At 50.4% G+C, this 21006-nt stretch overlaps 11 protein-coding genes across 11 annotated transcripts; 5 read left to right on the forward strand and 6 right to left on the reverse strand.

Moving 5' to 3' along the window:
- Positions 1–1049: 1049 nt before the first annotated feature.
- On the forward strand, positions 1050–2373 carry N7481_012175 (uncharacterized protein; the record flags this gene model as incomplete). Its single annotated transcript, XM_057271394.1, has 4 exons — positions 1050–1220; positions 1276–1477; positions 1541–1897; positions 1967–2373. 4 exons carry the CDS (start codon positions 1050–1052, stop codon positions 2371–2373), a joined length of 1137 nt encoding a protein of 378 aa, XP_057115582.1.
- Positions 2374–2913: 540 nt separating this feature from the next.
- On the reverse strand, positions 2914–5030 carry N7481_012176 (MDR family MFS transporter; the record flags this gene model as incomplete). The annotated part of the gene is made up of 5 exons (XM_057271395.1): positions 2914–4019; positions 4073–4194; positions 4278–4588; positions 4655–4684; positions 4776–5030. 5 exons carry the CDS (start codon positions 5028–5030, stop codon positions 2914–2916), a joined length of 1824 nt encoding a protein of 607 aa, XP_057115583.1.
- Positions 5031–6096: 1066 nt separating this feature from the next.
- Positions 6097–7326, reverse strand: N7481_012177 (EF-hand domain-containing protein; the record flags this gene model as incomplete). The annotated part of the gene is made up of 4 exons (XM_057271396.1): positions 6097–6119; positions 6192–7128; positions 7198–7216; positions 7286–7326. 4 exons carry the CDS (start codon positions 7324–7326, stop codon positions 6097–6099), a joined length of 1020 nt encoding a protein of 339 aa, XP_057115584.1.
- Positions 7327–7992: 666 nt separating this feature from the next.
- N7481_012178 (putative short-chain dehydrogenase/reductase family protein) lies at positions 7993–9101 on the reverse strand (the record flags this gene model as incomplete). Its single annotated transcript, XM_057271397.1, has 2 exons — positions 7993–8116; positions 8221–9101. 2 exons carry the CDS (start codon positions 9099–9101, stop codon positions 7993–7995), a joined length of 1005 nt encoding a protein of 334 aa, XP_057115585.1.
- An 885-nt stretch (positions 9102–9986) lies between these two features.
- Positions 9987–11589, forward strand: N7481_012179 (gamma-glutamylcyclotransferase; the record flags this gene model as incomplete). The annotated part of the gene is made up of 6 exons (XM_057271398.1): positions 9987–10081; positions 10333–10364; positions 10510–10559; positions 10701–10705; positions 10900–10984; positions 11053–11589. The coding sequence occupies 6 exons, from the start codon at positions 9987–9989 to the stop codon at positions 11587–11589; spliced, it is 804 nt and encodes a 267-aa protein (XP_057115586.1).
- Positions 11590–12124: 535 nt separating this feature from the next.
- On the reverse strand, positions 12125–13132 carry N7481_012180 (RNA recognition motif domain-containing protein; the record flags this gene model as incomplete). The annotated part of the gene is made up of 6 exons (XM_057271399.1): positions 12125–12171; positions 12245–12280; positions 12371–12651; positions 12734–12840; positions 12916–12988; positions 13113–13132. 6 exons carry the CDS (start codon positions 13130–13132, stop codon positions 12125–12127), a joined length of 564 nt encoding a protein of 187 aa, XP_057115587.1.
- A 1726-nt stretch (positions 13133–14858) lies between these two features.
- Positions 14859–16727, forward strand: N7481_012181 (uncharacterized protein; the record flags this gene model as incomplete). Its single annotated transcript, XM_057271400.1, has 2 exons — positions 14859–15362; positions 15411–16727. The coding sequence occupies 2 exons, from the start codon at positions 14859–14861 to the stop codon at positions 16725–16727; spliced, it is 1821 nt and encodes a 606-aa protein (XP_057115588.1).
- Positions 16728–17294: 567 nt separating this feature from the next.
- On the forward strand, positions 17295–18165 carry N7481_012182 (alpha/beta hydrolase; the record flags this gene model as incomplete). The annotated part of the gene is made up of 2 exons (XM_057271401.1): positions 17295–17714; positions 17830–18165. 2 exons carry the CDS (start codon positions 17295–17297, stop codon positions 18163–18165), a joined length of 756 nt encoding a protein of 251 aa, XP_057115589.1.
- Positions 18166–18547: 382 nt separating this feature from the next.
- On the reverse strand, positions 18548–18981 carry N7481_012183 (uncharacterized protein; the record flags this gene model as incomplete). Its single annotated transcript, XM_057271402.1, has 2 exons — positions 18548–18651; positions 18708–18981. The coding sequence occupies 2 exons, from the start codon at positions 18979–18981 to the stop codon at positions 18548–18550; spliced, it is 378 nt and encodes a 125-aa protein (XP_057115590.1).
- Positions 18982–19082: 101 nt separating this feature from the next.
- N7481_012184 (uncharacterized protein) lies at positions 19083–19370 on the reverse strand (the record flags this gene model as incomplete). The annotated part of the gene is made up of 1 exon (XM_057271403.1): positions 19083–19370. One exon carries the CDS (start codon positions 19368–19370, stop codon positions 19083–19085), a length of 288 nt encoding a protein of 95 aa, XP_057115591.1.
- On the forward strand, positions 19369–20653 carry N7481_012185 (translation initiation factor eIF2 subunit beta; the record flags this gene model as incomplete). Its single annotated transcript, XM_057271404.1, has 4 exons — positions 19369–19380; positions 19602–19710; positions 19796–20416; positions 20487–20653. 4 exons carry the CDS (start codon positions 19369–19371, stop codon positions 20651–20653), a joined length of 909 nt encoding a protein of 302 aa, XP_057115592.1.
- Positions 20654–21006: the final 353 nt, after the last annotated feature.

Here is a 21006-nt window from a genome sequence, read left to right on the forward strand (position 1 = left end):
GGATCTATTTTCAAGCCTTTCGGATCAGCGGGGAACTCATATTTGAGTCAATCCCTTTGCCACCCTCCACGTTCGAAACAAAGCATGAGGCTGCACGGAGTATTCCATGTCGCACTACCACAGCTGAAATCTGTGTCATGTTGATGGAAAAAAATCACTAGATGTTGGCTCCTCAACGCGAGGGCCCTCACTAATATCGTTGGGCGATGTCAAGGCGTTAGCTTGACCGAGGTTCTGGAGAGGGGAAACTATTGAAATTGTCGCGTGGTCGGGTGGGGACCGAGCGCAAAGGAAAGGTTTTCTCTATAAGAACAATGCGATCAGTGTGATCAGTGTGAACGGATAAGGTGATTCCTCCGGCCGATAGCCCGGTAGTGCTCAAGCTAAACGAACAGGGAGTGGAACCAGACTAAGAAAGTTTCAGACCAGTGCGGGCGCTCCGATGAGCTCTTGGCAATAGTTGGCGATGGTTAGCGAGGGGCTTGCCACATGGGAGCTGGAGCGGATTGGATGGAGACTCAGATCTTGATCTTGATTGAATGCTTGGTCATAAAATCGTGACACCGAATTACTTTATCCGCCCCATTTTTTCTCTCTCTTTTTGGACGAGGCTGGTCTGAGGCAACCCATAGAATGACCAATGCTATGCGCCCATCGCTTATACAGATTGGTTCTTTTCAACTCCAGCAAATTGTATTCATTTAACTGATCCTACCTTTCAAACGCCACAGGGGCACGGCAATTCTCGAAGCCGAAAACGAGTTAGTTAATAGGTGGCGGTTAGCGAATCCAAGGGTTCTGACCGGCGAGTTCAATGGTAGGGCTCCACTTGATCGAACCACGAATCTGATGAACTTGCCATCAAGCATTGCCATCCTATGGTTAGATTGATTCTCGGGCAATCTACCCCACTTGAAATTCGAATTCCTCGTGGCCGCGCTCCGCCGGACGCCGAAATCTGGGTCTCACTTATTCATATATGCGAACGGTCTGCTGCTAAATATGGCCCTCCTGCCGACCTGTGATTTTTCCACTACAACTCCGCCCTGATGAGCTTACAGGAACGATTTCCAGCATATGGAGGCCGTGGCCCAGCCGATCTTCGCGTGGGACTCGGCCTAGGAGCGGTAGCTACGATATTTATGATTTTGCGAATCTACGTTCGCCTTCGAGTTAATAAATTTGGAACAACTGCCTTGATCTGGGCTCTTGTCGCTTGGGTAGGAGTTATCACCTTAATTCTATCCGGTCCACACCGGCTGACCAGTTCTATAGCTTTTAACGACTATCACACAATGCTTTGGCGTTATCTCCATTCTCCATGGACTTGGAAATAGAATCGCGATCGTCGAGGAGGTCGGCCAATTACATAACTATCTTTTATTCACATGGATCACGGTCTTCTTTTTCAACATGGCGATTCCGACTGGAAAGGTCGCAGTCGCAGCATTCTTGATTGAGATGAATGGTCAAGGCAGTGCGTTCTCCTCACAAGAAAATCCATGTATTTTAATTTCCTTGCTAACTCCCTTTCCTACAGATCCCAAGATCCGCCGCAGTCTGATCGCTGTTGGAGCGGCCAACATTATTCTCAGTATCCCGCAGATCTTACTTGCTTGGTTCCAATGCAGCCCGCCAAATGCACTCTGGGACCCTTCACGCCAGGATCAGTGTAACCACGTCACGAGCGTACGCTACAGTTATTTCATTGGTGCTGTCGCTGCAGTCTCCGATTTCTACCTCGCCATTATCCCGGTCACGATGTTGGTTCCGTTGCGAATGGATCGCAAGTTAAAATGGGGATTGAGTTTCCTCATGGGCCTCGGTGTTTTTGCTGGAGCCGCAGCAATCGTTCGAACATGGGCAGCGAAATTCATTCTTAGTGATGACCCTTCATGTGAGTTGGCCCGAAATATAAATATCTCTAGTAGCCCGCGAACATATCACTGACAGTATGTGTGATCAGATGGTGTCGGAATCCTTTTCCGCTGGGGTGAAGCTGAGGAGTGGATTGTCCTCATCTCAATGTCAATCCCGCCGGTGTGGCCGCTCTTCAGGCCTATCACTAAGCGTTTCATCAAATCCGCGGGGTATTCTCGAAGTCCGAAGAATTATATGGGATATGATAAATATGCTTCGACAAGGGGGGATCTCGCCACAGCCGGCCAGACCCCCGTGGTCACCACCACCATCTCTGTCTCTTCTATCAAGGGCGCACATGGTACAACTGAACCTGTACGTGCATCATCTTCGGCAGACTCATATTCTGGCTATGATGAAGAACAACCGGAAACCCCTCGCTTTGTTTTAAGTTCACCCGGAGGGCCGGAGGGCTGGATGGAGATGTCGCATTTTAAGAATCCTCCCCAGTGATACATTCCCTGTAATACTTTAATATAATTATGACCAATGTGATTTCTTCTGATATCAATTCCCCTGAATTTAATGTATGGTTCCGTCCGAAAAAAGGTGCAGTTAGTATACTGGGCCCACCTCGTATTCCCATCTTGAGGGATCGACGGGTCCCACCCAAGATCGAAATTTGATACCAGTATGCTAATAGCATTTGATTTAAAGTTGTTTCTATTTTGGTTTGGACTGTGGACCTGTAATTCTAATATGGGAGATATCAATGGAGATTGCGTGGTAAATTGTAAATGAATTTATTGGTTTTCAGCTGCTCATGTTAAATCATTCCATTCAAAGCTTTTCGTTGCAAGTGCTATAATGCCTCGGGTAAAATAAGCCAACTCCGAGGAGACACGTATATGCAATTATGTAAAAATATTAGACATTGAGAGTACCAGCGCAGGGAAATGATGCGACTGGAGGTGATAGAGTAGGGTATAATAGAGTAGAGTAGAGTAGAGCAAAGAAAACGATGGGCAAGTGCAAACACAGCGAAGAGTATGATCAAACTTCAACTTCAGATTTACCCTCAGCCTTGCGCTCCTCCTCGAGACGCTCCTTGCGAGCACGTTCTTGTTCCTGAAGACCTGTCTTCTGGATAGTGTGAGACTTGCTCAGTTCACGGGGAACGATGAAACAAGACAAGATGAAGCCAACGGCCGCAATGCAAGTGTAGAAGATCCACATGCGGTTCAGAGCAAGGGTATAAGCTTCCAGAACGACATGGCGTTGGGATTCGGTGAGTGACTGAATAAGAGACTTGGAAGAGCCAGCGAAAGAGCCGGAGATGGAGGCAGTCAACTCGGGGCCGATAGCCGCAACAAGCTTATCGGATTGTTGACCCATGATGTTTTGGTAAATTACCGTGCCGAGAACGACGGACATGGAGGTGGATAATTGGCGAATGAAGCCGAAGGTAGCTGTGGCGGTTGCCATATCTGAGGGCCGGATGTTGGCCTGGAATGCAACCAGTGGGGCTTGGAAGTTAGGACCGATACCGACACCAGCGATTAATTGGTAGATGATGATGCGGGGCCAGGAGGCGTAGGCCTTCAGGTCGATGAAGAGGCCGTAGCCGATAACCATGAAGAAAAGACCTCCCACAATCATCTCGCGGTAGCGGCCGGTCTTCTTCATGACGATGCCGGTCACGGCGGAGACGACGGAGAGCGACAGGACCATGGGCAGAACGTAAACACCGCTCAGGATTGGGGATGCGAGAAGCACGGTCTGGAAGTAGAGTGGGAGGTAGTAGGTGCTGGCAATGAAAACGAATCCGTGGCAGAAGCAAATCAACAAGATTAGCACATTATACCATTCCTTGAATAGGCGAGGCGGGATAACTGGGTACTTGGCCAGCTTCCACTCTGACAGCATGGCCAGGGCCCAAACAACGATTCCAAAGACGATCAGGCAAATGACTGTGGGAGAAGCCCAGGGGTAGCTGACGCCTCCGAATTCGAGACCGAAGAGGAACATGAGGGTGCCGCCGATGATCAGGAAAGTACCAGCCCAATCGATGTTGCGCAAGCCTTGCAAAAAGTTCGTCTTGGGAGATTCGATGTGCAGGAAGAAGAAGAGGATAACCAATGAGACACCACCAACAGGCACTAGAAAGTCTTATCAGTCAAAAGTTCGTGTTGTTGTAAAGGATTCCACATACAGTTCAACCAGAAGCACCATCGCCACGTAACACTGGTAGTGAAAGCACCACCGATGATGGGACCCAGAGCACTCGCAATAGCCCAGGTGGCACCAAAAAGACCGTAGTACATCGGTCGATCTCTGTAAGCAGTGCGTTAGCTTTATTAACACTCAAAATATGGCAAAAAGGCAAGTAACGCAAGTAACTAATCAATTCGACATACCTCAAGCTGAAAAGATCCGACACGCTGATATTGGCCAAGATGATAATACCACCACCACCAACACCCTGAATCGCACGACCAGAGATAATCATAGCCATATTCTTTGCCAGAGCGCAGATCAAACTACCGACCAAGAAAAACACATTGGCGAGCAAGATGATGTGCTTCCGACCCCAAATATCACTAATCTTTCCCCAGAGCGGAATACAAGCGGCGTTGGCAAGAAGGTAGGAAGAGGCGATCCAGGAGTATCCACTTTCCGAGGCACCGAAGCCAGCGGCAATTGTAGGAAGAGCGGTTGAGATAATGGTCTGTGACGAAGTCGGTTAGCTATCTGCATTATGAACGGCGAGGGCGCGCGAAAGGGCAGTTCTTACCATATCCAGGGCAGCAAGGAACAAGGCCAACTAGAGAAGAGGGATCAGTTTGTAGTTCGTATTGCGAGGTAACTTGTGTCGCATTGCGCTGGGTTGTTCCTGATATCAAAGGTGTACATACGCAAAGTGCAGTCATAACGACAGCGATCTTCTTCTTGCCCATCTTGGCTGCCTGTGACGGGGTCCGGTCCAAGGGGGAGCCAGACTCCTTCTTCTCGATCGCATTTTCGGTATCTTTTTCTTCTGGGGTGGGCGTCACATCGTGTTCGTCTTGCGGGGGAGATGGCTCGACCTCGACCGCGTTTTTTTCCGTGGGAATCGGCGCAGCAACGGAGTCGCTGCTGGAGGACTCGTGGTGTTGGCGCTCGACCGACATGGCGACAACGATCGAATATCAGAAATTTCTTTTCTCTGCTCGCAGAGAATGAAAGTAGGGCGAAGAGAGAAAGAAAAGGAGCAGGGAAATTTCAGCGGGGCGATCGCAAGGCCAAAGTCCGGTAGCGCGACGGAGATAAAACCGATCGATCGCGAGTTGAATGGGTGGTGTAGGAGAGATGGGGGTTTCTGTATATTTTGTCCTCTTGGAGAGGAGTCGTTTGTGTTTGTCCAAGTCCAAGCGGCATTGCTTTCCAACTTATACGAGATGGAGGTAGTGCAGAGTCCGAGTTAGAGTCATCTTGTTCTCGGATTTTACTCATCAAGCATCGGGAGGAGCCGAAATGCCGAGCCCCGAACTTTCTTCTCTTCTTACCTCGATCTAGTTAGTCTGACCTGTGCCTTATACTAGTACGAGTAACTAGTAGTATAGATAGTAGCCTGAGGAAGTGCGGTGAATGGATATGTCGGGGCTCGGACAATTTTATGCGTTATGCGAGACAACGCGAGGCCGCTTGCAGCAAACCACGTTGGCAGAAGCAAAACACTAGTTTGATAGGTGGAGCAGACAAACCCTGCAAGCGGTTTGTTTGTATACTTGAAGTGACAGCACTGACAGGTGAATGAATATCAATCAGAACTTGATCAGTGGTGCCTATAACCATCTTAATGCTGCTCAATTACTGCCACTGCTACTGGTATACTTCGTGGTGGTGCTATCCCAGCATTCCTGATGACCTCACACTGCAGAGACCCATCGGAGCTGTCACATCCACTCGCAGAGAGGGGCGGTCTACATGAAAGAAATTGTCGAGGAAAACCACCATCGGATGAAAGAAGCAGCAGACAAGCCTTCTTTGAAATGCACATCACTAAATAACGCCCCTATCAAATGCAACGGCCTTGTCCGAAAACTCTATGACTGAAACACTGAACAATAGGGGGAAGGCGAAAGGGTATAAAATGGAAAGTGGGAAGCCGAGTCCAGAATCGACAACCCCAAGGCGACAAATGCAACATGCACAACCTGCCAGACCGACATGAGAACAGACGAGAGGTCACTTCCCTTAGTCCTGCAGTTGGAGGATTTCTGTAAAACACACACCCCTTGGTTAGCAATCAGTTCAACAACAATCACCCCATCCACTCCACTCCAACTCACCAGTCAAGAACTCCTCAAAGCTAACAGTAATATACCCATCCCGATCATCATCATACCGCTTAAACACATCCGTCATCCGCTTGAGACTAATGCAAGCCTGAACAAATAGATCAAAGCTCATCCCATGCCGATTAGGACTCTTCGGCGCCCCACTCAACTGTCTCGTCTTACTCTCAAAGATCGAGAAAAGCACAGAGACAAATTTCGGACTGAGCCGATACCCAAATGCCACGAGCGCATTCTCAAACTCCTGCAGACTAATCCGACCGCTGCGGTCCTCGTCAAATCGATCAAATAGTTCCCGCCACGCAGCCAGATACCGCCACAATGAGACGAACTCGTCGAAAATAATCACCCCGTTCCCGTCCCGGTCGAACATTCGGATCATCATCTTCACCGTCCGCGGGTGGAAGGATGTATAGTCGCCATTGACGAGTGCAGAGCCCAGCTCGTGCTCTGTCAGCGAGCCCGAATGCGAGGAATTCGCGGCGCGAAAGAGTGGGAAGAGCTGCTGTGGGTCATTGCTTGTCGGTGCGGCGAGGGGTGGGGGTTGTGGGGATTGAGGAGGGCGCGAGGAGGGTGGTGGTCTATTGTGGGAGGGAGGGGGTCCGAAGCCGTAGTTCTGCGGTGGTGGGGATGGGTGTAATGGGTGTGGCCGGTTTGGAGTGGGTAGGTTTGCCGGTGATGGTCGGCCACCACCAGGAACACTGCCACTATAGGAGTGAGATGCATGGGGATCTTGCGGGCGCAGCGGTGGAGGAGCGTTATAACTTCCTCCTTGTGGAGGGGCACTGGAGACTGGGACGCGGGGTGGAACGCCGCCGCCGCCGCTGCCAGCGCCAGCGCCTGCCTGTGGGGGTCGTGAGGGTAGAGGCTTTTGGCTTTGACTGGTGGGTTGACTGCCTGATACCTGCATGTTCCCGATCATTTGCGCGACCTGTTTGCATCTCTGTTAGTGGGTGTGGTTGTGAAGGGACACGGTGGTCGCGGAGGGTCAAAGTAGTACCTGCTCTGGCTCGGCGTGCCTGTGCCATTCCAGCTTGTCAGCGATCTAAACGAATTCCACGGGCATTGCGCTGGGTTTGGCAACTCACGCTGGCAGCGCGTCAGGGTTGTAGCTCTTGTTGTAGGCCATGGTCGCGGGCACTGACGCAATCAGGCCTCAGTGAGATAGATCCCTTCAGGAACGCGGGGGAGACTTGGCAGGCGTCAGAATCCCGGGGAAAGAATTGTCGCCGTGAAAGAATCTATATAGTCAAGAGTCAAGCACGAATGACGTGAGGAATCTGCAAGAGAAGGAGAAGGGAGAAAGTCAGGGTTGATCCGTTCTTGACAAAGCCAAAGCGGAGCCGTGGGCGGTGGTTCAAGACGATTTTTAGGCCAATGCCAAGTGATAAACTCCAACTTCGTGGTCAATCTCCACTGAAATTAAAAGCTGTTACAAAGGCTTCACAGCTAGTATGGGTTTACTTGCAAATATGTTCAAAACTATGCGGTACGCAGGAGGTTGATCCAAGAATCAACAGCTTACAGCTTACAGCTTACCGTTAGGAACTATGAAGCCTAGGGCTGACAAGTCCCAGCCCACCAGCAATTGGGCTGTGATTGCGGCTCCACTTGCGGGTAAAAATAACTGAACCGACACGAATACGAGCCCATTCGAATAGAACGAGTCCTACTAGTAGTAGTACGAGTATCTACCGATGGCAGGCTTTTTCCGGCCTCTGCTTTTGAGCATGAATACATAAATATGATAAAAGGTTAACTGCGTAGTTAGTACATTTGCGAGAAGAGTGCACAATTAATCTTTCTGTGTAATGATTTTGACCCTGGTGTCCTGCTCCTGCAGCACATCCAGAATTTCCTCCCAAGCCTTCACCTGAAATTGCTTCCCTTCAGTCCCGGTCGTCAAAGCAGTGGATTCGCTAAAAGATATGTCAGTTCATTCTACCGTGGCAAAGAGGGGGTAAGGAAGTGGGTAAAAACAAAAGATTGAGGTAAGCAATTGGGGAAAGGAAGCCAATCATACTCGAGATATCCATCGCTACGCCAGCATTTCCCTTGAGACTCGATTCCCTGCACCGTCGCGCTAACCAGCGAGCGACTTCCCTGTTCAGTCGTGCGCGCAAAGATCTTATAGGCCAACCACGCAATCCAGCGCTCGTAGAACCGGTTATACTGTCGTCCAAGGTCGGACACGCAGAATCCCGGACTGACCGTGTTGATGATCACTGGCACGGTGCCGTCATCATTGCGAACGAGATTGGCCAATGTCTTCGTCACATATTCTAGAAGTAACTTGGAAATGCCATATTGCCTTGGCCCCTTGACTGTCGTCGCGGAGTTGAGATGCTCGAGCAGGGGGCCCTCTGTTCGCAAACTCTCCGCTTTGGCACGAACAAATTGTTGGCTGGAGGTTATGCTCAAATGTGTTGGGTCGGAGGACGTCGAGCTCTCCCTCAGTTTGGGTAAAAGTAGTATTGCCAGTAGTGAGGTTGATAAGGTGTTGACTTGTAAGGTATCTTCCCAGTCCTCCGGCGACTTGGTATAAGCACGATTCCAGACACCAGCATTTAGCAGGGCCACGTCGAGTCGCGGAAGCTCGGTGTTAACGCGATTGGCAAAATTCTTGACACTGGCGAAGTTACTCATCTCAAGTTCCCAGACTTGGATGGTTCCAGGGCGATTCGTGCACTTTTCCAACTCTGCTTTGGCATGGTTTCCACGCTCTATGCTGCGACTTCCAATAATCAGGGACTCAACCCCGAGATTGAGTAATTTGATGGCGGCCTCGTAACCCAGGCCCGAAGTGGCACCCGTCAAGACAATAGTTTTGCCAGCAAAGGAGATACCACGAGGATCTGTGGGCGGGACGAATTGCATTTTGAAAACGCCAAAGAGCCTCGACATGATGGCGGTATTTAACAGCCGAATCTCAAGATTGACAACTCAAACCTTAGCCTAGGATAGGTCATAGGTGTTTACTGCAACATTTCGTGCACGTGATATAATGCTGAGTCATCCCGTTGAAGTGGGGCCGTGAGGCTCGTGGCTCATTTCGAGGTCAACAAGGACATTCACATATACATACTAGCACATGGGAGATATTTGGTTTTAGGCCCTGTTACAGCAATGGGCATTGGGAGTTCATCTATGAGTAATCCATCTATAGACTCCAGGGCTTCCAGTTCATTTTTCTTTCTAAGGAAAACTGTTCAAGTTTATCAATTTAATCTACCCCGCGTCAAAGCTGTGACGAAATATAGAAACTTGAAGGAACAAACCACACATTATTCACCAACCAGTCGACCGAGGTTCAATCGAACATGACCCAGGGCTCATATCTCTAATCACACAAAACACCACCATCACACCATAAGCAATCCAATCAGAACTCCCCGCAAGACCTCACCAAGAGCCCGAATGGCGACGACACAAAAACAAACACTGCAAACAAACGGGGAGGGGCGCCGGTCAAAAGCGGGCAACCCGATTTCTCAGCAAGACAGGGCTGGCTGGCTAACTTGAATTCAGTATTTGATTGACGCTGGACGCAAGTTTACGAGAATTGATCACACAAACATCACATCACATCTCTCCGGCTTTGAGCCGCCAATCCGACTTGACGACGTACATCCATACCCTGTTTTCCCTGCCCCAAAAGTATAGTAAGGGAAGAGGCACTGCTTGCCACCCAGCAGCCCGGATCACACAACAAACACTTGTCCGACGCGCTAGCTACCTACCCTCGCCACCCTCTTGGCGAAAGTTCAAGTGCAAGAGCTAGAGAGAATCATGGATGCGGCGTTGCAGGGGCACCAGGTACACCCGGAAGGGCGAGCCTGGAAGAAGCATTTCCCCGAGGGTGATCTTTGGGTTTTTGGATACGGGTACGTTGACATTCCTTCAATTCAAGTTTCTCAATATTTGATCTTGATTTCGTGTGTTCTTGTTTGTGTGTTTTATTACTCGTATACGAAATGCAAGGCAATCCAATTGCCCCGAAAAATAAAGTACAAACGGGGGATTTTATACGTATACGGCTGGATATCCGAAAGGACCTGCTCTATTCGGACCCTTGCCGCGGCATTCAAGTTTCAGAGTGAAGAGTTGGACATCCCGCTAATTTTTGATTGTGTAGGAGTTTGATCTGGAAACCACCGCCTCATTTTGGTATGTATGAATGAATGAATGCAAAATACTTCCTCGGTCGGAGTGAATATCCATTTGCAAACGGATGTTCCTCTTTCAATTTTGCCCGCCCAGCAAGATTATGATTTTGGTATACTCCGTATACGATAGCTAATCAAATCAATAGATCAGCGGGTACCGGGGTATATCAACGGCTACGTGCGGCGCTTCTGGCAGGTATGTAAATTCCACTGAGAGAGAGAGAGAGAGGTACGAATCCGGCAGCCTGGGCGGGATTGCGAAAAAAGACCCTCCCATATGTTTCAGGTCTAACTTGATCAAAGCTGACACGAGGCCGATGTGGCGTTCTTATTGCAGGCTAGGTATGTGCTGTGGATGTCGATGTGGAGTGGGAGTGGGCGGCCTCGTTTCTGATTTCGGGCACCAAGTCCCCTCCCCTTGGCCCCCCCTGATCCCGGAACCTGGGAAAATCAATTTCAGCCTCATCTCCCGTGGGAACATCGGCGTACGAGTAATGGAATTACAAATTATCCACTAACATCGTCGTCTTTCGCAGTTCTGATCATCGTGGGACATTGGAGAAGCCGGGACGAGTCGTTACGGTGATCGAGCAGGAATTTTGGGAAACTCTCGATGATCCGGTAGGTGAATGAGAGAGAACCCTCAATTGGGAAACATTAAAAGCTCACACCGTGCTAACCTCTCACAGCTAGCTACCCTTGAATCCGAATCCGCCTCCATAGGTAAGGTCTGGGGCGCGGCGTATCATATTCCCGCCTCCCACGCCGAGGAGGTTCATGATTACCTCGACGAGCGCGAGATCAATGGGTATACGGCGCATTTCACCCCCTTCCATGCGATCTCTCCCGTAGCGACAAGAACAGTCGCAAAGGTCCCCGAGGCCGATGCCACAACCCCGATCACTTGCATGGTGTATATCGGACAACCTACCAATCCCCAGTTTCTTCGTGAACACGAAGAGCGTGACGCCGAGCAGGTGGCTCAGGTTATTAGCGACAGCCAGGGAAAAAGTGGCAAGAATACGGAGTATCTTTATCTTCTGGAGAAGGCATTGGAGGGAATTGGGCTGGGCACGGCCGATGTGCATGTCACCGATCTAGTGAAGCGGGTGAAGGCTATCAAGGCTGACGACCAACCCGAAGCTGAAGAGCAGGAGGCAGCAAGAGATGTGCGCAAATATCTAGCTTTGGCTGGAGACTCGGTGCACGGAGACAGAATCGAATGAGCGGTGGGCTCACTTCGTGACGGGGAACATCCCTTTGGATTATGGGTATAGACTCTAGATGAACAAGACCATGTTTTAGAATTATCATGTTAGTCCTCGATATTTGCCTTCTCTTAAGCCAAACACGGAGATCCCAAAACATGATAGAAGAGGAACCGGAACTAGGTATATGGACGAGGTTAAGAAATGCACAAGGTTAAGCAATCATTTCAAAGATTGAACCATAGTACACCAGACAAAAACAAAAACAAATTGTTGCCAGGATGTAGAATCTTATGTACCCCAGTGGGGTCGAGCCCAAAGCCAGCTCTTCTTGAAGGATTCGAGAACAAATTCAGGAGTGAGACGAAGAAGAAGCAAAAAATATCACGCAAAAAAAATCAAGACTTCCTTCACATAACTTGCAGATCCGCATTGCATCAAATACCAAACTCGTTATATTTCGTGAAACCACCGGTTCCAGGAAAATCAGCCGAAGGTCATTTTCGCGTGCTGAAAGAAGATAACAATGGAAATATCCTAAATACTTCGAAATTCAGTTGCCCTCAGATGGGGCCGGAGGTTGGTTGCTGTTTCGCCAGCCTGCTAAAAACAATCCAAGTCAGTTAATAGACCAAATGGGTCGAGAGGATAGGATACAGCTGTAATGACTTACCGCCACCGCCGCCATAGCCAGCGTTTGCACCACCACCTACATGCTATATTAGCCTCCAAATCATGTAGAACAAAATAATGAAGGTCGTTGCAAGTACCGAGACCGGCGACGTCAAATACTACATACCATAGCCGCCGCCATAGCCAGCACCAGCACCACCTCCGCCGTAGCCTCCGCCGCCGGCGCCAGCGCCGCCTCCATTGCCATAGTTGTTATAACTATATCCTCCTCCACGGTTGTATCCACCACCACCGCCGCCGCCGCCGCCGCCGCCGTAGCCACCGCCACCACCGCCCTGATATCCACTTTGAGGTTGCTGGTTGTATCCACCACGGCCTTGGAAACCGCCGTCAGGGCGACTGGGACGGTCAAATGCTTTGTCAACACGAATGACTCGTCCATCAAATCTGGAGAGGGAAAATAACGAAGAATGAGTTGATGGACATCTATCGATGATTGAGAGACAGGGGCGATCCTGCAGATGCTTACTCCTGGTTGTTCATGGCATTCATGGCAGCATCAGCCTCGGCATCAGTTGCAAATCGCACGAACCCAAATCCACGACTACGCAGCGTGGCACGATCCTTGACCACAATCTGGGGCAGAGGAAGTTAGACACCGGTTGCAGATCAGAAGGATGAGGCTCTGTGGCCGAGGGAAAGAAGACTAACGGCTTCCTGGATCTCGCCAAATTGCTGGAAACCCTCGCGAAGAGTGTCATCATTAGTGTGCCATGACAGGCCGCTACATCATGATGGATACGTGGTCAGTTCGATTCTTTCCTGGCACGGAGGCCTGGTGTCCCTGAAATAAAAGGAGAAAAAGCCGAAAATGAAATGCGCGCGGGGAAAAGGCCAGCTTAACATACTGAACAAAAAGTTTGGACATTCTGGTAGACTGCCCACGGAATTCTCAAAAATCAAGACTGGGAAGAGATTAGTGCATACACAGGAATGAGTCGATGGAAGCAGCCCACGGGAGGAGGAGGAGGAGGAGGAGGAGGAGGAAATTATGAGTCGTGTCGTGACACTGAGTGGCAGTGAGATCCTAGTGGTTGCGAAACGAGTCAGCAGTCAAACCCGTGTAACAATCACACTGCTTTAGGGCTTCCGTGTCCTTGGGACTTTGCCAGCCCGCACCGAAGCCAATAATGGGACCGGCCAGGGAAATATGATGCTTACTAGATTACCTTTGGCTGCGGGCTGCGACCAGTAACGAAGAAAAGAGGCCCAACAGATAACTAGAGGGGGGAGATGGAGCCAAGGTGGGGTGAGCAGGCCGCTGCAGAGATAATAGCCCTTTCACACCACCCCCTCAAAGGCGAGTCCCACCGGTCTAAACCTTGAACTGATTGAATTCTCGGGACCCGGCGGCCTGGCGTGCCTGCGCTCCATCAATCAGATGCTACCCGAGGCTGGATCTGGAAGATGAGGGACGCTAGTAGACATCGGCTGATGGGCGTTGCTCATACTTCCCCCTCATTTGTCTTTGAGGATTCAGATTCAGGTATCGCCGCCTGGCTGTTCCTTTCATATGCAACTTCAATCCCTTCAGAAAGAGTCGTTACTCAAAGGAAAAGAGAACCATGCACCGGCCTTGTTGTAGAACCATACCACCGGGGGGGGGGGGCGTCAACCGACTATGCCCGGGGAGTGACCCCTGGGAAACATGCCTAGTGGCGGGCTGAGGCGGGACCTCCACGCACTCCTTTCCGTGGAGCACACCGGTTGAACCAACTTGTGTCCTATGGGGAAGAGCCAAGATTGTACCTCACAACTTCCCTTGCCATGACGGGTCCGGTCTGTAATTTTTGATTTTTATCTTGATGTCTTTTCGTGCTCTCGTTGACGGGGCTCTCAAGGCATAGGCCATCATCACCCACACGGATTCAGAGTAGTCTGGCCTATATGCAAGGTGCAGAAAGGGTCGTTTTACCGATATGTCTCTAGCCCTGTCAGGCCAATTTGGGCTCCAGTCCGACCGCAATGATGATCATCCATGGCCAATCCACGCAATGCGCGCGGGGAGGGGCAGTCGACCCACATGCCGCTTGGGCCGTACGTCGGCAGGACTCCGGAGAGGCAGTGACGATCAGCACATGGATCGCCCTGATATGTACTCCGTACATATATACATAAACTTGGAACAGCTCTTCGGATGACAATGCGGCAGCACCCATTGTCAGAATCTCACAAGGTGGAGCCCCTGGGATCCTTGAATCGTAGGATAGACTCGGACGAACAACTCGAGAGAAGCAATGGGACGTTTGACGGGGTGGCTTCATTGTCCGACTGTAGCTGTGGTCATCTGCATTGGCTGGGGTGGGGACGGGAGTTACGGGATAGCGAACGAGCCGAATGACACGGAAAAAATCGACGTTGCTCAAGAATGATAAAAGGTGGAAGTGGAAGAAGACTCGGTCGATCTCTTTGCAAGGACAAAAAAGGTCCTGTCAACACGTGCCTTCAGTTACCTACTTGGTGGCTCCTGCCTGTTGCATCATCAACGCCATAAAAGAAACCTCATTCCGAAATGAAACCCTTTCATGGACTTCTTCTCTTGGATCTATGTTACTGACTCTTGGTATCGTCGCATCTCTTATCAAGTCTGAATGATGGGGACCTCTGGTCGTGTCTCGATTGACCAATGGCTGGCAAATGTGTCACCGGGGGACCTGGGAGGGGACAATTCCCGTGGTATGAATCGACCCGGAGAACTGTTGAATCGGTGGCATTGGCTGACAGGGCATGTGACAGATCGAGACTGTACGAATGCATTTGTCTCAAACGAAGGTTCTCACTTGCCTCGTCTGCCGTTGGAAACACCTAGCACTGCACCCACTCCACAACGACCACGGCTGAACAAGCGCCGTCGAGATGAGCCGGACGGAGGCTCAGGCCCTCCACACCGATCTGATAAGAAGAAGATCCACAGTTATGATCGGAATCCTCGGCGCAAAACCCGGGAAGATCGATATAAGTATCAAACAACTGGCATGATCTCTGGGCAGGTTCACGGGGAGAGGAACCCGAAAAGGACCAAAACATTGCGCCGAACTAGAAAGCAAACGACGAATGCCGGATTTCACGCTCCCAATGTGGCTCGAGACAGGTTGACGGTAAGCACCAGTGAAAAGTTAGTGTGCCGTTTCTGACCATGATGATAGCTCCAGCCCCTTGCCATGATTGGCATATTCAGCAAGGGGAAATCATCACCTCCCATCCGGCTACGTCAAGATCAGTATCGTGATACGCGCAATGATCACAGATCAGTGAAACTGACGGGTTTCCCCCCGACGGTGTCGGGTCTTGCATTTTCAGAAACAACCCTTTCTTTTGGCATGAAGCAGATACCCCCGAAGTCGTCTACACCCGATAGTGTCGTGCTGGGATCACTGGAGATGGGCCATCACACCTGCGGGAAAAGAGTGGTTGATTGCTCTGATGATAAACGTTCGCCGAAGCTGGTCATGAATCCGCCGAACTCAGGATCGATTAAGTCGACCAACGCACACAATGAAAATCTCGCCATAACTGCGAATCTGAGAGAGTTTCAGGAATTGTCCAGACCCAGACTCATATTCCCCGCTGCCACACATCAAGGAAATTGCGCGCAGCAGTGGGGTCTGGAGGCCAACCAACAGTACTGTCTTCCAGAGTCTCGGTCTGCTACCCCATATACATGGTCTGAAAGTGAGCCCTACCAGCCACGCCTTGACCGTTCGATAGAAGATACTCTTCTGGCTGTTTTTCACATCAATCTGCAAGCAGAGATCAGTGAAAGCAGCAAGACTGCCGACATGAATCAACGTTACTACGAACTCAAAGACCTGCAGGAAATTTTAGAGGCTAGGAGGGAATTATGGGAGGAAGGGCGAAGTGGAGGTTACCCAGCGACTTGTCTATCTTCACATTCCATTTCTCGACCTAACCATGCGGCATCCATATCACAAAGTGGATGGAACGGGACATCCAATGCTAGGAGGATGATTGAAGAAGCGCTGACAGATAGTGATCATATCTTCCAACAGCTGGATATGCTCTTTCAGGAAATTGTCAGCTCCCAGGATGGAAGGCCGGCTCCCGAGGGGGAGCAGCTTGAAATACCTCCGCCTCGGCCAGGACCCCCGCACTCCCTCAAGACATATTTTGACACTTTCCCCTCCAATAACTCAAAGGAAGCTCGTTGTGATCGCCTTCATATGGCCCCGTGCGACGGAATCGGGCTAGATAATGACACATCTGGATCGCTTCGTGGAACACTGTCAGGTATTCGAGTCGGAACTTCCCTAGGGCCAAGCTCAAGTTGCAACAAAAATGATTTCCCGACCTTCCTACCGATACATCCTACGGATCAGCAACTTCAGAGCCAGCAGCAATCTTTTACAGAGAGGCCCAGCCGGCGTGGACGCCCAGCAGCGCAGTCGACCCTAGAGCAGAATACCTTCCCGCTCGGCTTTTGGCGGCAAAACAAGTTATATTAATCTCCCAACATATGGTTAGTTCACACTTTGGATAATTAAGGCGTCCTCCTTGTATAGAGACCGGGTGTCTCATTTCACTGCCTGGGTTGGGAACGGGTATTGATTGAACTTTACACTCTTCCTTCAAATACCTCGGACAAACACTTGTTATTCACTAATGATATAGTTTACAATTTTTTCCTTCAACCCTCCGGGGCTGTCAATGTGAGTAGTTCTTATTCTCTATATTTCAAGTTATTTTGTTCCTCAAGGGTTACGTTTTGGCCCCCATCCTATGAGTCCCCCAAACTAAATACGTACTAGTATTCCACACTTGGAAACGGGAAGACCGCATAGAGAGTCCAAAGCGAGCCCAAAGCAGTATAATTGTGCGCCAGTCCATGTGGGCCCTCGCAACGTACTCCGTAGAGCCTGGTATAACTAAACAACGATCCACAACATTTTTCAACCGTTTAGAATATTTTCCTTTGTCACCTTGCGTTGCACCAAGTATCTCACCCCAAGACTCCGGCCAGCATCCTCATTGGTCATTTTCTTCTCTCGCAAACAATACTAGTCTATCGCAAGATGTCAACACCCAAACCAGCCATCCTTCTAGTCCCCGGCGCATGGCATCAGGGCAAAACCTGGGAGCCCGTCACCAGTCTCCTTCAAGACCAAGGGTATTATGTCGAACCTGTAACTCTCCCTTCTGCCGGAGGTCCCCCCTCGACTAGTGTCGCCGACGATGCAGCCTATATTCGCAGCAACCATTTGGAGAGACTTGTAGCTCAAGGCCGAGAAGTGATCATCGTCATGCACTCATATGGCGGTGTTCCCGGCACCGAATCTGTCAAGGGATTGGCGAGAAAGGATATCGCAACACAAGGGAAACCCGGTGGTGTGATTGCACTGGTGTATACGGCCGCCTTTATGATTCCCGGAGGACAGAGTCTCGCTGAGTCTTTGCCAAGTGATACCCCATCGCTCATCAGCCCGGTTATGGATGTACGTGCCGCCAGTGGCTTTCCACAACAGGGATAATCCCAGTTCTAAAGGACGGGGATTGACTTGACATCGTGACTTTGATTATATGTAATTGACACTGACAAATTTGGTACAGGGTGATGCGACACAGGCAAACGATCCGAGGTTTCATTTCTATAATGACCTCGACGATGAGACTGCTGCGAAATATGTGGATGCGCTGGTCCATCACGCCATGCCGTCCTTCATGACTCCCTTCACTTATGAGGCCTATCGGGACGTGCCAGCGACTTACCTGTTTTGCGAACGGGATGAAGCTATCAGGCCTAATTTCCAGAGAGAGATGGTGGCCAATGCGGGGGATAATGTTGTGCGAACTTATACCTGCGCCTCGGGCCACTCTCCTATGTTATCTGTACCGGAGAAGGTTTTCGAGGTTATACATGATACTGCAATACTTGCCAGGTCGTGAGTTGATGGTAAAACATTGGAACATGTCATGCCGACATCTGAGATGCCGGTCAAATAGATTGGTTGGGTATCTAACAATCTCAAGAATAGCGATAGACGCAAATCTCTGAAAACAATCTAGCTCGAAGTCTAATTTTCTTTCGTAGAATGTGTAGTATTTGTGAGTCCTGATCAAGTACCATCATAGATAGTAGCAGAGCAGCACTGTTTTGCTCTGTTTCACAGGGGCGTAGGATCCACCACATGGTGAGGAGAAAGTTTCCGGCGGGCGGAGAGTCGAGCCCTATTCTCGGAGGCGGGCGATCGACTGTATCGGGGGTATCATGATCTGGGGAATGTAATGGCTGTGGCGCAGTGGTGTTGGCGAGGTGATTTCGTTTTGATCACAGGCTGGCGGCTGCCACGATTGCGCCGGTTCCCTTAAAGAGAGTCGGGTTCTGCATGACGACCTCGACCGGGTACTTCCATTGCATGAACCTGGTCCAACCTGCAATATAATATGGGTAAATGACCTTATTCCAAAATTGAGATGTGGAAACATACTCCAGTAGGCACAACGGCGGCCAAAATACTTGCCAATGAACGGCACCAGGACCATGCTGAGAAGCAGCTCTAGCTGCTCGATACTTTCGCGCCACTCGGCCTCGGCATCTGATTCCGAGTACTCGGAGAGGGTATCTAGATCGGTATCGGTGGTAGATTCGGAAGGGAGGGAAGCGAGATCATCGTCGGTCTCATATGAGCGGTCGGCCTCGGGAACCATATAGGCAGACATGGAGAAGGAGGGATCGGAGCCGGAGTACGAGTCAGCGGACATGACGGCGAATTAGTCTCGAGCACCGATTGTGATTAGATTCGTGGTATGTGAAAGTAAGAGATGGAGCAGTGGCCTGCCTGCTGCCGGATAATATCAGAGCATCAGCGCAGATGAACTGTGTTGCTGTTGCTGTTGCTGCTGTTGATGTTGATCGAAAGTGGCTCTCTCCGCCGGAACTGCCTCGCTTCTCCGCTTTTATCCACGTGACCGATACATGACTCAACACTCACGTGACCGATAACAGGCATCGCCTGCCCAGCGGATATGAGCAGCGGAGCGACAAATTCGTCATTGTCGACCTTCTCCCCAAATATTCGATTCCAAACCGATCTCCAGTACCCCTTTGACACCAACGGGACTAGAGAATTCCGAATCGCACACGCAATCATGGCGGACGTTGTACGTTACATCCTGGTGTTGTTTTACCGACCCTCCCACATTTTCTTTGCCTGCACAATACCCCTCCGAGCGACCACCACCACGCCAGCGCAAAGCCCTCTTTGACTCGCTGGGTATTTGGACTGGTTTTTAAACCGCAAGAGCTGTCCTGCGCATTCACTTTTGTCACTTTTCTGCGCCTAGAATCCACCCCCACTAATTTTGGTCTTCGTTTCTCCAAGCAGGAAGCTACTCAAAAGCAACGCAAGTCGGTCGCCTTTAGCGAAGGAGACGTCATCATGGACACCAACGGCGAAGTCACAGACACCCCTCAGGATGAGAAGCCCGCCGGTACGCCTTCTAGCTCCCCTGAAATTCGAGTCTCCCGCACACGCACATCGATGGACCCGCTAACATAGTGATATCCGTGATATAGACAAGGAGGTCGACGAGGTTACCGAGATGTTCAAGGGCCTGTCAAAAAAGAAGAAGTCTAAGAAGTCCAAGGACGCCGAAGGTGCTGAGGATGAGGAGGCCCCCGCCGCCGACGCCGACGGCTCGTTCGATCCCTCCCTTCTGAAGAAGAAGAAGAAGACCATCAAGAAGAAGGTCGATACCGGCGACTTTGAAGCTAAGCTCGCCGAGGCTGGTGTCACTGGAGAGACCGCCGAGGAGCAAGCTGAGGAGGTCATCCCCGAGGGTGACCACGAGGCCGGCACTGGTATCTGGTCCCACGATGCGACACAAGCCATCCCCTACTCCCTTCTCGTCAACCGCTTCTTCTCCCTCATCGAGAGCCACCACCCCGATCTGCTCTCCAGCGGCGCCAAGTCCTACAAGATTCCCCCTCCTCAGTGTCTCCGTGAGGGTAACCGTCGTACCATTTTCGCCAACATTGCCGATATCAGCAAGCGCATGAAGCGTTCCGACGACCACGTCATGCAGTTCCTGTTCGCTGAGTTGGGTACCAGTGGTAGTGTTGACGGTAGCCGTCGTCTGGTTATCAAGGGTCGTTTCCAACAGCGTGGTATTGAGTCCGTTCTGCGACGATACATCGGTATGTTATTGTTTTGCCCGTGCGGTCCTATTTTCCCCAACGGCACTTTATCTAACAATACTCTCTCTAGTCGAATACGTTACCTGCAAGACCTGCCGCAGCCCCGACACTGAGCTCAACAAGGGTGAGAACCGTCTGTACTTCGTTACCTGCAACTCCTGTGGATCTCGTCGTTCCGTCGCCGCCATCAAGACCGGTTTCCGTGGCCAAGTCGGCCGCCGCAAGCGTACTGGTTAAATGGGGTATCAAAAAAAATGCTGGCATTTGTGGAGGAGGGAGTTTTCCGTTTCTCTTCTTTATCGCGTGTCACTTACTACGATCTTTTCACGGGTGAAAATAGGGGGGCCCCTTGGCAACTGCATTTTTCTTAACCGGTTCGGGGATGTGCGATGAAGCAATGATATGAAAGATAGATTAGTTTGGCATGAATTGACTACTATGACAACATATATCCGATTTCTGTTCTTTCTAAAACAAAAGCTTGATAGTGACGAAAATGATATTTCACTCCGGCTTATATTCAAGTTTGCGTCTGAATGCGGTCGTAGCATGTTTGTTCCCCAGCTGGTCAGGGTCACCCGTGAACTGTA

The sequence above is a fragment of the Penicillium waksmanii genome, assembly GCF_028829765.1.
Source record: "Penicillium waksmanii strain IBT 27052 chromosome Unknown utg000010l:1.0-3698451.0:1.0-3701458.0, whole genome shotgun sequence".
Classification (NCBI taxonomy): Eukaryota; Fungi; Ascomycota; class Eurotiomycetes; order Eurotiales; family Aspergillaceae; genus Penicillium; species Penicillium waksmanii.